The sequence below is a fragment of the Anomaloglossus baeobatrachus genome, chromosome 8, assembly GCF_048569485.1.
Source record: "Anomaloglossus baeobatrachus isolate aAnoBae1 chromosome 8, aAnoBae1.hap1, whole genome shotgun sequence".
Classification (NCBI taxonomy): Eukaryota; Metazoa; Chordata; class Amphibia; order Anura; family Aromobatidae; genus Anomaloglossus; species Anomaloglossus baeobatrachus.
Window position 1 is genome coordinate 105,435,240 of NC_134360.1, and position 12,478 is coordinate 105,447,717.

The window sequence follows — 12,478 nt, forward strand, 5'->3', positions numbered from 1 at the left end:
ATCGATCTTTTCATATCAACGTTCTGGAGATCAGGGCCATATTTCTGGCCCTTCAGACCTTTCAACCCTTGCTTCTGGGCCTCCCGGTTCGGATCCAGTCAGACAATGCCACGGCTGTGGCTTACGTCAACCGTCAGGGAGGAACTCTCAGCAGGGCAGCGATGAAAGAAGTCTCCAGGATTCTTCTTTGGGCAGAGATGCACATTCCCATTATTTCAGCTGTCCATATTCCGGGGATAGACAACTGGGCCGCAGACTTTCTCAGCAGGCAAGGTCTAGCGGCAGGGGAATGGTCCCTCCACAACGAGGTGTTCCATCAGATCACTCTTTGTTGGGGGCTCCCAGATGTGGACTTCATGGCGTCTCGGCTAAACGCCAAAGTACATCCCTTTGTATCCTGGTTGAGTGACCCGCTAGCGCTCGGCTCTGACGCTCTAGTCCTCCCGTGGTCGCAGTTTCGCCTGCCATACGTTTTCTTTCCGTTTCCCCTCATTCCGAGAGTAATCAAGAAAATCAAAGCGGAGGGAATCCTGGTGATCCTCGTGGCCCCGGACTGGCCCAGAAGAGCCTGGTTTCCAGAGCTCCTCCACCTTCTCGGCGACACTCCCTGGCGTCTTCCCGACCGCCCGGATCTTCTGTCGCAAGGTCCAATATTCCACCAGAGTACAGTACAGCTGCATTTGATGGCGTGGCACTTGAATCCTAGTCGCGTCTTTCTTCCCGGGTAGTTCATACCATGCTTAATGCTCGCAAGCCTTCCTCCGCCAGCATTTATCACAGGACCTGGAAGACCTATCTGTCCTGGTGTGACCGTCATAATTGGTCGCCCCTTACCTTTTCAATCCCTAATGTTCTTGCTTTTTTGCAAGACGGTATGGACTCTGGTCTTGCTCTCAATACCCTTAAAGGACAAGTTTCCGCCTTGTCAATTTTTTTCCATAAGCAGCTGGCTTCTCGCCCTCAGGTCCGTACCTTTCTTCAAGGGGTGGCGCATTTGGTCCCCCCTTATTGTCACCCCTTAGATCTCTGGGATCTGAATTTGGTTCTCGGAGCTCTTCAGCTTCCTCCTTTCGAACCCTTGAGAGAAATCTCTTCAACGGCTGTCTTGGAAAGTTGCCTTTTTAGTCGCTATTACCTCTTATCAGGCGAGTGTCCGAACTGGCAGCTCTGTCCTGTCGCTCGCCTTACCTGATATTCCATCATAAGGTGGTTCTTCAGCCTTCCCCCGCCTTCCTTCCGAAGGTCGTATCCTCTTTCCACCTGAATGAGGACATTGTGTTGCCGTCATTCTGCCCGGCCCTGGTCCACTCCTTTGAGAAAGCCCTTCACACTCTCGATCTTGTCAGGGCTCTGCGGATCTACATCTCCAGAACAGCGCCATTGCGCAAGTCCGATGCCCTTTTCGTCCTCTCAGGACGACACAAAGGGCGACCGGGCTTCCAAATCCACAATTTCTCGATGGATCAGGACTGCCATCTGTGAAACTTACAAAGCACAAGGTGTCGTTCCCCCTCAATCTGTGCAGGCCCTCTCTACACGAGCAGTGGGTGCCTCCTGGGCTCTCCGCCATCAGGCTTCGGCGGCCCAACTTTGCAAGGCCGCTACCTGGTCCAGTGTGCACACGTTTACAAAATTCTACAGAGTGCATACGCATGCCTCCACGGATGCTGCTCTTGGAAGACAAGTCCTTCAAGCGGCAGTGGCCCATTTATAAGTGGCCACTGCTCGGTTTCTTGACAGTGTTTGTGTTCACTGCAGTTGTTAGTCAGCTCTTAGGCTGATGTTCTTAACTGTTAATAGTTCAGTTCCCACCCAGGGACTGCTTTGGGACGTCCCACTGTCTGTGTCCCCCAATGAAAAGGTGAGAAAGGAAAGGACATTTTTGTGTACTTACCATAAAATGTCTTTCTTGGAGCCTTTCATTGGGGGACACAGCTCCCGCCCTTGTGGTTTTGGTTGCAGTGGTGACAGGTCAGTGGTATCAACAGCTGGTCTGTGGCAAGTCAGTGGTGGCACCGGCGGGTCTGTGGTAGCAGCGGAAGCTGCGGTGGTTTTGTGGTGAAGCAGGCCGGTGCGGCGAGTGTCCCAATCTGTCCCCGTTCCAGACTTCAAAGAAATGGCGCTTGGAGCACTGCGTGTGTATATGGAGCTCTCCTCAAAGAGCTCCATCTGCGCACGCGCTGACTCCAGGCCCCATCATTTGAAGCCGGGACCAAGGACAGACTAGGACACCCGCCGAACAGCCACCACAGTCCGGACAGAAACCCTGCCGCCTGCCCAGCCACACAGAGTGGCAGCCAGCAGGTCGTCCGCACAGAGAGGCTGCCGGCACAGACAAGCACCCGGCTACCCGCACACACCGGCCGTCCGCACAGACAGCCCCCCGCCAATTCACATCCCGGTAAACTATATTCGGATTTTAAGACGCACCCCTCATTTTCCTCACAAATTTTTGGGAGGAAAAGTGCGTCTTATAATCCAAAAAAAAAAACGTAGCTCTCTGAAACACGTTGACTTAAAACATCACGTTCCTACGTTGCCATCTGGAATTTCTTTGGCAACATGGCATTAACCCGTTCTTTCCCTGAAGTTTAAGCGACATGATGTAGGCAAAGACTCTGAATCCAGTCGTTCTAACACAATCAGATTTTAGTTTTAGCAGACCTCTGAGAGCTGCCCCCTGCCCACACCAGGCTTTTAGTGTACATTTCTATAGACAGAAGCTGCTAATCAGAGTGGGCAGAGTTAACTAATGAGAAAGCTACTGAAGTTGAAACTAACATTGCGGGTAAGCAAAAACACACTTTGTAATAAGAGACGCTTGGCTGAAATTTGTGTTAATCCATGCAGCATGCTGTCTTAAGAATGCATAGCAAAAACCTGGTGACAGATTCCCTTTAACGAAAATGGCGTAAGAACGCCAAAAGTCACAAAGTTTACTGCAGCCTTGTGTTCTGCCAAAATCTACTCAGTTTTTTTTTAGGCCAGGATACTCTTACAAGGTTTTATGAATCGGGACTCGTGGTTTGTTTGGTTTTGGTTTTTTTTTCCTTTCTACAAATCTGTTGCTTTAATACCAGATTATTCATGAGGGTAACAAAAAAAAAAAATTGCACAATAAATTGTGTTCACCATTTTCTCCAGAGTATGCAGGTACCCCACATGTGGCTGGGAATCTGTTTGGGTGCACGGCAGGGCAGGTTAGGAAGGCGTGCCATTTGACTTTTGAAACAAAAAATTGTTGGAATTGGATTGAGGATGTTGTGTCACATTTGCAGAGCCCGCAAGGTGCCCTTTGTCACATCATTGCCTATGCGGCTCATGAAATTCTAATGCAATTGATTATTTAACTGTCTGGGTTTTACTTCTTTTGTAGCCGGCAATATCTGGAAATTCATTTTCACTTGGGCAAACCTTACCTCTTACTAAAGTGGTTCAGAATGATGCATACACAGCTCCCATTTCTTCTCAGCCTGAGACTGCATCACCTTTGCACACAAAGACTTTAACCAATATGTCACGGACGCTTGTCACAAAGGAGGCCAATTCTCCAGTAGAGCCGACTCCAAAAGAGGTGAGACTTTCATGTATCATTGAATTTTATATCATTGAACACAACTCGGTCACACTTTTAGATTTGTTCTTTTATCATGTCTGTGCTAGCAGCTCTTCTGAGCAGACACTTATGCAGTTGTTTCTTCCTTTTTGCTCTTAACACATTTGTTTCATTTTCAGTCTATTTTCAGCCCTTTAGAAGGCACAAAAATGACCGTTAATAATTTGCACCCAAGAGTCACAGAAGAAGATATCGTGGTAAGTGGCATTGGATTATTTGGATTTTCAGCTAGCTGAGAGGAAGTATCTGCAGTATAAGTGTTAAATTTCTAATCCCAAGTCCCCTATTTACAAACCTGCACATCCACAATGTGGAGGCATTTGAATGAAGCATGTCCATGCTAATTCATCAATTCATCAAAACTTTAAGGGGCTGGAAAACACTTGAGTGCTGTGTACTCCTATAGATGTGATAAACATCCTCTGTGGGAAGGAGTCTTGTCTGACTTGCCTTTTTTTCTTTGTATATAAGGTCACGTGTGACTTGGATCTTGTTTCTAATCCATAGTGACTTCATATTGAAGGAGTAAAATCTACAAACATAACAAGGATTTGAATATTAACAAAATCCTTAGTTTTCATGTTTTGTTTTTTTTTTCTTCCACATGTAATGTTTTTAAAACATGCATGTGAAGTGCCATAAATGCTGCAGATTTGCACTAAGTATCTACACTCTAAATATGTAATGTATGAACTCCTCCCAATAGTAAAATGTAAAAAGAGTTTTCTGTTAGGGTACTTTCACACATCCGGATTTTTGCTCTGCGGCACAATACGGCGTTCTGCAGAAAAACCGCAACCGGCTTTTGTAACGCCGATCGCGGTTTTTTTTGCATTGACTTACATTAGTGCCGCATTGTGCCGCAGGGGCTTGCGTTCGGTCCGGTTTTTGCCGCATGCGGCAGATGTAGCCGATGCGGCGGCCGGATCGAACGTAACCTGCAACGTTTTTTGCTCTGGCAAAAAACACCGCATCGCGCCGCATCCGGCCGCTGCGGCGCATTTTTCAATGCATCCCTATGGAGGCCGGATGCGGCGCGATGCGGAAAAAAAACGCATCCGGTCGCCGCATGCGGTATTTTCCACTGCGCATGCTCAGTAGCATGCCGCAACCGGAAAAAACCGGACCGGCCGCATATAAAAACTTATGCAAAGGATGCGGTGTTTTCACCGCATCCGTTGCATAGTTTTCACAGCCGGATTGAGCCGCAGGGCTCAAACCGGATGTGTGAAAGTAGCCTAAGTCTTTATTTGGAGAGTACCAGAATCCTAGTTGTAGGAGACTGACACAACAACAAAGGCAGCTTCCTCCTCACGGTACGTAGGTAATCGGGTAGTGATTGCAGTAGGAGAAGCAGTATAGGATAGCCCAGAACCCTGAAAAATTTAACAAAAAAACTATTAGTTTTTTCTTTGCTGCTTCATTGGGCTATGAGTGAACCATGTTATGTCCAAAATCAACATCTTGAGGTGGAAAAGGGACTTTTAGGGGGTTGTCTCAAATGCCTGCAAAACTTTAGAGACAATATCTGTATCCCTATGTGCAAAGATATGCACCCTACAAAATTTGTGGATTGAAAACGATGTAGCGGCCCCACAAAACTGAAGGGTGATTAAGTAATGCTTAAGAAGCAACCAAAGCTTGGGTGGAGTGGGTTGTGATCCTTAAAGGGGAATCCTTGGCAATGTGGGATGACAAGGATGGATCATGAATGGCTGGACTGATTCTGTCTGAAATAGTCTGTGGACCTTGTATCTTCTGTCTGGAATGACAACAATGAGGTGGATCGCCTATAAGAGCTCATTTACAGTTAAAGGATAACCCTCATGACATCCAACCTGTGGAGAGACTTATCCTTGGGGTAGAAAATAATATAGTTGTCAGTTAATATTTGCTGACAACCATGTAAATAAAGGAAAGCCGCTCCTAGAGAACCACGGGGAAGACTATTCTCCTTATAGAGACCTGACAAACCAGTCTGACTGTCAGTAAGGGGACTTATAGCTGCAATTCTCCTCTGGAAATTATTCAAATTGTCCCTCCAGTGAGGAAGGAAACAAACTGTAGCGCCACCTATTGGAAGTAGCAATCCTAAAAGTCAAATGTGGCTTTTTAAACAAGCCTTTTCATAAGGCTTAGGATTTATTTGCCAGATCAGAATCCCAATTTGCAGACACTGTGTTTCGGGGTGATTGCCCCTCATCAGTGCAAAGTGTGGGTATCTCATCTGGCTTATGAGAAGCTATGTGGGGATCACATGTTTAAAAAGCAACATTTGACTTTAAGGATTGCTACTTCCAATAGGTGGCGCTAGAGTTTGTTTCCTTTATCACTGGAGGGACATTTTGAATAATTCCCAGAGGGGCATTGCAGCTATAAGTCCCCTTACTGACAGCCAGACTGGTTTGTCAGGTCTCCATAAGGAGAATAGTCTTCCCCGTGGTCCGCACAGTTTTTCCTTCCTCACTGCAGACTCCTAGAGAATGTACAGTAAATGGTATTGTGAGTATTTTGAATTTATTGAACAGATATTTTCTGGTTGTGCTAGTATTGGCACAATCCCATTCAGCACATAAAGTACTGCGAGATGTGTCCTGTGTGCTGATCAGATTGATGTCTACACCAGATAGAAGTGATCTGTTAAGGCTAGGTTCGCACACTGCGTCTTTTTGACGCTGCGTTTTTGTGCGGTTTTGGCCGCTAAAAACGCACCTGCGTCGAAAAAACGCATAAAAAACGCATGCGTTTTTGCCGCGATTTGGTGCGTTTTTGGCTGCATTTTTGATCTCTGCGTTTTCCTGCGTTTTTCAAATGCATTGCATGGGAGGAAAACGCAGAAAAACGCAGGAAAGAACTGACATGTCCATTTTTTTTTTTAATTCAAAAACGCAGGTAAAAAAAGCAGATGTGTGCGGACAGCAAAAATGAAAACTCATAGACTTTGCTGGGGAAGCAAAGTCCTGCAGTTTTGAGGCCAAAAAGCCGCGAAAAACGCACTGTGCGCACATAGCCTAAGTCTTAACACAGTCTTGTCATTTTAGAATGGAACTAATGGCTCCAAAACGTGATATCTCTTAGACGTAATTAAAAATTCTTCATGATAAAATAAACCATTTCAGAGAAGTACCTTTTTATGGATGGTTTTCTCTTTTTGAAGAGCTAACTAATCACCTAGGGTGGAAAGGCATGGGAGGGATGACAGCGTCTTTATGAGACAACCTTGGAGGCTAAGGTAGCTGCAAATGCTGATGTAAGGTATCAAGGGCAGCATACCATCCCTGGCCAGAAGGGATGCTGTGCATTGGGTAGTGGATGGCTATAAGAAGGACAGTGCTGTGGCTTGGCCTGAGAAAGACTTACTCACTGCAAGCAATGGCATGAATTCTTTAAAGTTAGAAACTTGTATGGATTTTCCTTTTTAAGTGTACTAAAACTGATAAACTCAGATGCCAGTCGGCAGTTAAAGCCCAAGTTGGAGGAGGCAACGTTTTTTTTGTTTTGTTTTTTTTTAGTGTCAGTAACTTCCACCCATTTTCCTGTGTGCCCCCAATGTTTCCCCCAGCTGGGGAAAAAAAATCTGAGGCCTTGTGCGCACACTGCGTTTTTACCCGCGGTTTCACTTGCGATTTTGATGCAGAAATTTCTAGAGAAATGTTTGTAATCTTTCTGCAGACATTTCCAAGCAAAACCTATGGGGAAAAAAATAGCTGTGCGCACACTGCGTTTTTTTCTCAAGAAAATTCTTTCTGCAGAATTTCTTGAGAAAATGTGCATGTCACTACTTTTCCGCAGGTATTTCACTCCATTCACTAATGTAATCGTGAAATACCGCGGGTAGCAAATCATGTGTGGTATAGCCGCGGTTTACCTGCGGTAATGGTCATCACTGCCTGCGTTTTGCAGGGAAGAGATGTCATTATGACAGGAAGAGGAAGCGGAGCAGAGAGTGTACACACGCACGCACGCACGCACTCACACACAGACATATAGTAAACACACAGATCTCACACACACACACACACACACACACACACACACACACACACACACACACACACACACACACACACACACACACACACACACACACACACACACACACACACACACACACACTAAACACACACACACACACACTAAACACGCACTCACACACAGACATATAGTAAACACACAGATCGCACACACACACAGACATATAGTAAACACACAGATCGCACTCACACACAGACATATAGTAAACACACAGATCGCACTCACACACAGACATAGAATACATATACATAGACAAATACATAGACTTATAAAAAATTAAAAAACACGGGCTCCGCCGTAATTTTACCTTCCAGACGAGGTAAACACACAGCGGCGGCCTGGTATTCTCAGGCTGGGGAGGGTGAGGGTCATGGTTAATGCCCCCCCTCCCCCCACAGCTGAGTATCAGTCCGCAGCTGCCCCGGGACTGTCGTATCCATTATGCGGCAGTCCCGGAGTGTCCTGGCTCTTCCAGATTGCCATGATGCGGTGGCAATTAGGGTAATAATGAGTTAAATGGCAGCGGATCGCTGCCATTTAAGTCCAAGCTTAGTCATGGCAGCGTCTGAGACAGCTTTCATGATTAACCTGTAAGTAAAGTGAATAAACACACACACCGAAAATTCCTTTATTTTAAATAAAAGACAAAAAGCCCCCTCTTTCATCCCTTTATTAACCCCCCCCCCCCCAATACACAGCTCCGGCGTAATCTACGCAGGTCCTACGATGATTGCATCCAGCCGCGACTGACTCTGTACAGAATGCAGCGTCGTATCGAGACTGCAGAGGTAATTACAGGTAATTTCCCACGGTCGGTAATGTGAACACACTACCGCTCGTGAGAAATTGAGAAATGCAGTGTGCGCTCACAGGGACTCTATGTATTGATTGATCTGTCCTCTAGCTATCCCTCTAGCTATCTATCCCTCTAGCTATCTATCCCTCTAGCTATCTATCCCTCTAGCTATCTATCCCTCTAGCTATCTATCCCTCTAGCTATCTATCCCTCTAGCTATCTATCCCTCTAGCTATCTATCCCTCTAGCTATCTATCCCTCTAGCTATCTATCCCTCTAGCTATCTATCCCTCTAGCTATCTATCCCTCTAGCTATCTGTCCCTCTAGCTATCTGTCCCTCTAGCTATCTGTCCCTCTAGCTATCCCTCTAGCTATCCCTCTAGCTATCCCTCTAGCGATCTATCCCTCTAGCGATCTATCCCTCTAGCGATCTATCCCTCTAGCGATCTATCCCTCTAGCGATCTATCCCTCTAGCGATCTATCCCTCTAGCGATCTATCCCTCTAGCGATCTATCCCTCTAGCGATCTATCCCTCTAGCTATCTATCCCAACCATCAGGGTTTTCGATAGGGGGGTACTCTGGTGCCGGGACTACGGATACTTTACTCTCGATGGGGTTATCACAGATGGTCGGTCCCGGCTTCGTGCCCTGGGCGCTCACTCTGCGGCTGTGGAATGGGGTACAGGGATGATTTTGGGGATATGCGTGATGCCACCTGTCGTGTCTGGTAAGCGGGATACACCAGCGCTGCCCGCGGCCGACCTCTGAGGCGATGGTGACGGCAGCTTAAGATCTCTCAGCTCCCCACAGGTGGAGCTATTTTACCTCAGGCCGGCGGGTCGCTGACCAGGAGGGAAGCGACCGAGCGGTGATGGCTGCCTTCTTCTCTGATGTCGCAGGGTCCTGTTCAACGGCGGAGAGACGACACACCGAGTCCACATCAGCTTAAACAAGTCCTTTTTACTGGCATCTGGTTTGTTTTGCACAGTACACAGCAGAAACAGTTCTGTTACCAGAAGGCCAATGGTCACAAATTTCGGAGGAGATTTAATGACAGTCTCTCTGTGAGGTAACCTTTCTATGTCTCTTTCTCGGTCTCTGCTCTGAGGACTCTGTGACTCCCTCTTTAACCCACTCGTTAGTCTCATCACTGGTTTTCCCAGGGGTCTGATGCTGTAAGATTTCTTGATCTATCCCGCAACAGCGTCGTGAACTCGGCTTGGGGTTAGTAGTCAGACTCTTGATGGGTATCGGGACTCCTCTAATTTAGGATCCCAGGTTAACAGTCAATGGTTTGGGGATAAACCTGACAAACCTCCTCGGTTCCGTTATACCGGTGTCGACCTGAACTCTTCAGCCGACTCTCGCCAGACCTAAAGTGTCCCCTTTCCGTCTGGGTTACCCTTTTTCCAGTGTCTTATTTTCTTTTGGGGTACCCTCGCTCAGGACGTCGGGCCTATGTTATTTCTAGCCCTTTTTTCAGTCATCAATTTACTCTCGTCTCTGCTTGTCACTCATTACTGACTGACTGTTAACTGACTGTCACTCAGTCGTCCTGGCAACCACGTCACGTCTCACGCTCAGCTAGGCTCCACCCCACTATGGACCTACTATGTAAACAGTCCCAGGAATATGAAGGTAGGGGCTGCTGAGTCAATGTTACTCAATCTAATATAAGACTTTGCATTTCTTCTCTTTCACCTGTGACCAAAGAGCACTGCACCTTGCTGTTAACGTGCTGTATTCCCCTGTAGTGCTTAACCACAGGGGCGCCACATATCTATCTATCCTTCTATCTATCCTTCTATCTATCTATCTATCCTTCTATCTATCTATCCTTCTATCTATCCTATCTATCTATCTATCCTTCTATCTATCTATCTATCCTTCTATCTATCTATCTATCCTTCTATCTATCTATCTATCCTTTCTATCTATCCTTTCTATCTATCCTTTCTATCTATCCTTTCTATCTATCCTTTCTATCTATCCTTCTTTCTATCTATCCTTCTTTCTATCTATCCTTTCTATCTATCCTTTCTATCTATCCTTTCTATCTATCCTTCTTTCTATCTATCCTTCTATCTATCTATCCTTCTATCTATCTATCCTTCTATCTATCTATCCTTCTATCTATCTATCCTTTTATCTATCTATCCTTTTATCTATCTATCCTTTTATCTATCTATCCTTCTATCTATCTATACTTATATCTATCCTTCTATCTATCTATCCATATATCTATCCTATCTATCTATCCTTCTATTTATCTATCCTATCTATCCTTCTAGCTATCTATCCTTCTAGCTATCTATCCTTCTAGCTATCTATCCTTCTAGCTATCTATCCTTCTATCTATCTATCCTTCTTTCTATCTATCCTATCCTTCTATCTATCCTTCTATCTATCCTTCTATCTATCTATCCTTCTATCTATCCTTCTATCTATCTATCCTTCTATCTATCTATCCTTCTATCTATCTATCCTTCTATCTATCTATCCTTCTATCTATCTATCCTTCTATCTATCTATCCTTCTAGCTATCTATCCTTCTAGCTATCTATCCTTCTAGCTATCTATCCTTCTAGCTATCTATCCTTCTATTTATCTATCCTTCTATTTATCTATCCTTCTATTTATCTATCCTTCTATTTATCTATCCTTCTATTTATCTATCCATCTATCTATCCATCTATCTATCCTTCTACCTATCTATCCTTCTACCTATCTATCCTTCTATCTATCCTTCTATCTATCTATCCTTCTATCTATCCTTCTATCTATCCTTCTATCTATCCTTCTATCTATCCTTCTATCTATCCTTCTATCTATCCTTTCTATCTATCCTTTCTATCTATCCTTTCTATCTATCCTTCTTTCTATCTATCCTTCTTTCTATCTATCCTTCTTTCTATCTATCCTTCTTTCTATCTATCCTTCTAGCTATCTATCCTTCTAGCTATCTATCTATCCTTCTATCTATCTATCCTTCATCTATCCTTCTATCTATCTATCTATCCTATCTATCCTTCTATCTATCTATCCTTCTATCTATCCTTCTATCTATCCTTCTATCTATCCTTCTATCTATCCTTCTATCTATCCTTCTATCTATCCTTCTATCTATCCTTCTATCTATCCTTCTATCTATCCATCTATCTATCCTTCTATCTATCTATCCTTCTATCTATCTATCCTTCTATCTATCTATCCTTCTATCTATCTATCCTTCTATCTATCTTTCCATTTATCTATCCTTCTATCTATCTATCCTATCTATCCTTCTATCTATCCTTCTATCTATCCATCTATCTATCCTTCTATCCATCTATCTATCCTTCTATCTATCCTTCTATCTATCCTTCTATCTATCCTTCTATCTATCCTTCTATCTATCCTTCTATCTATCCTTTCTATCTATCCTTTCTATCTATCCTTCTTTCTATCTATCCTTCTTTCTATCTATCCTTCTTTCTATCTATCCTTCTTTCTATCTATCCTTCTTTCTATCTATCCTTCTTTCTATCTATCCTTCTTTCTATCTATCCTTCTATCTATCCTTCTTTCTATCTATCCATCTATCTATCTATCTATCCATCTATCTATCCTTCTATCTATCCTATCTATCCATCTATCTATCCTTCTATCTATCTATCCTTCTATCTATCTATCCTTCTATCTATCTATCCTTCTATCTATCTATCCATCCTATCTATCTATCCTTCTATCTATCCTCCTATCTATCCTTCTAGCTATCTATCCTTCTAGCTATCTATCCTTCTAGCTATCTATCCTTCTATCTATCCTTCTAGCTATCTATCCTTCTATCCTTTCTATCTATCCTTCTATCCTTTCTATCTATCCTTCTATCCTTTCTATCTATCCTTTCTATCTATCTATCTACCTATCTATCCTTCTAGCTATCTATCTATCTAGCGATCTATCCTTCTAGCTATCTATCCTTCTAGCTATCTATCCTTCTAGCTATCTATCCTTCTAGCTATCTATCCTTCATCTATCTATCCTTC

At 44.2% G+C, this 12,478-nt stretch overlaps 1 protein-coding gene across 1 annotated transcript in view; it reads left to right on the top strand.

Moving 5' to 3' along the window:
- POLDIP3 (DNA polymerase delta interacting protein 3) overlaps positions 1 to 12,478 on the top strand; it is a 90,633-nt gene that overhangs the window by 51,428 nt on the left and 26,727 nt on the right. The window contains exons 3-4 of the mRNA XM_075321942.1: positions 3,377 to 3,574; positions 3,736 to 3,813. Coding sequence (XP_075178057.1) covers positions 3,377 to 3,574; positions 3,736 to 3,813 — 276 coding nt within the window. The remainder of the gene's footprint in view (positions 1 to 3,376; positions 3,575 to 3,735; positions 3,814 to 12,478) is intronic.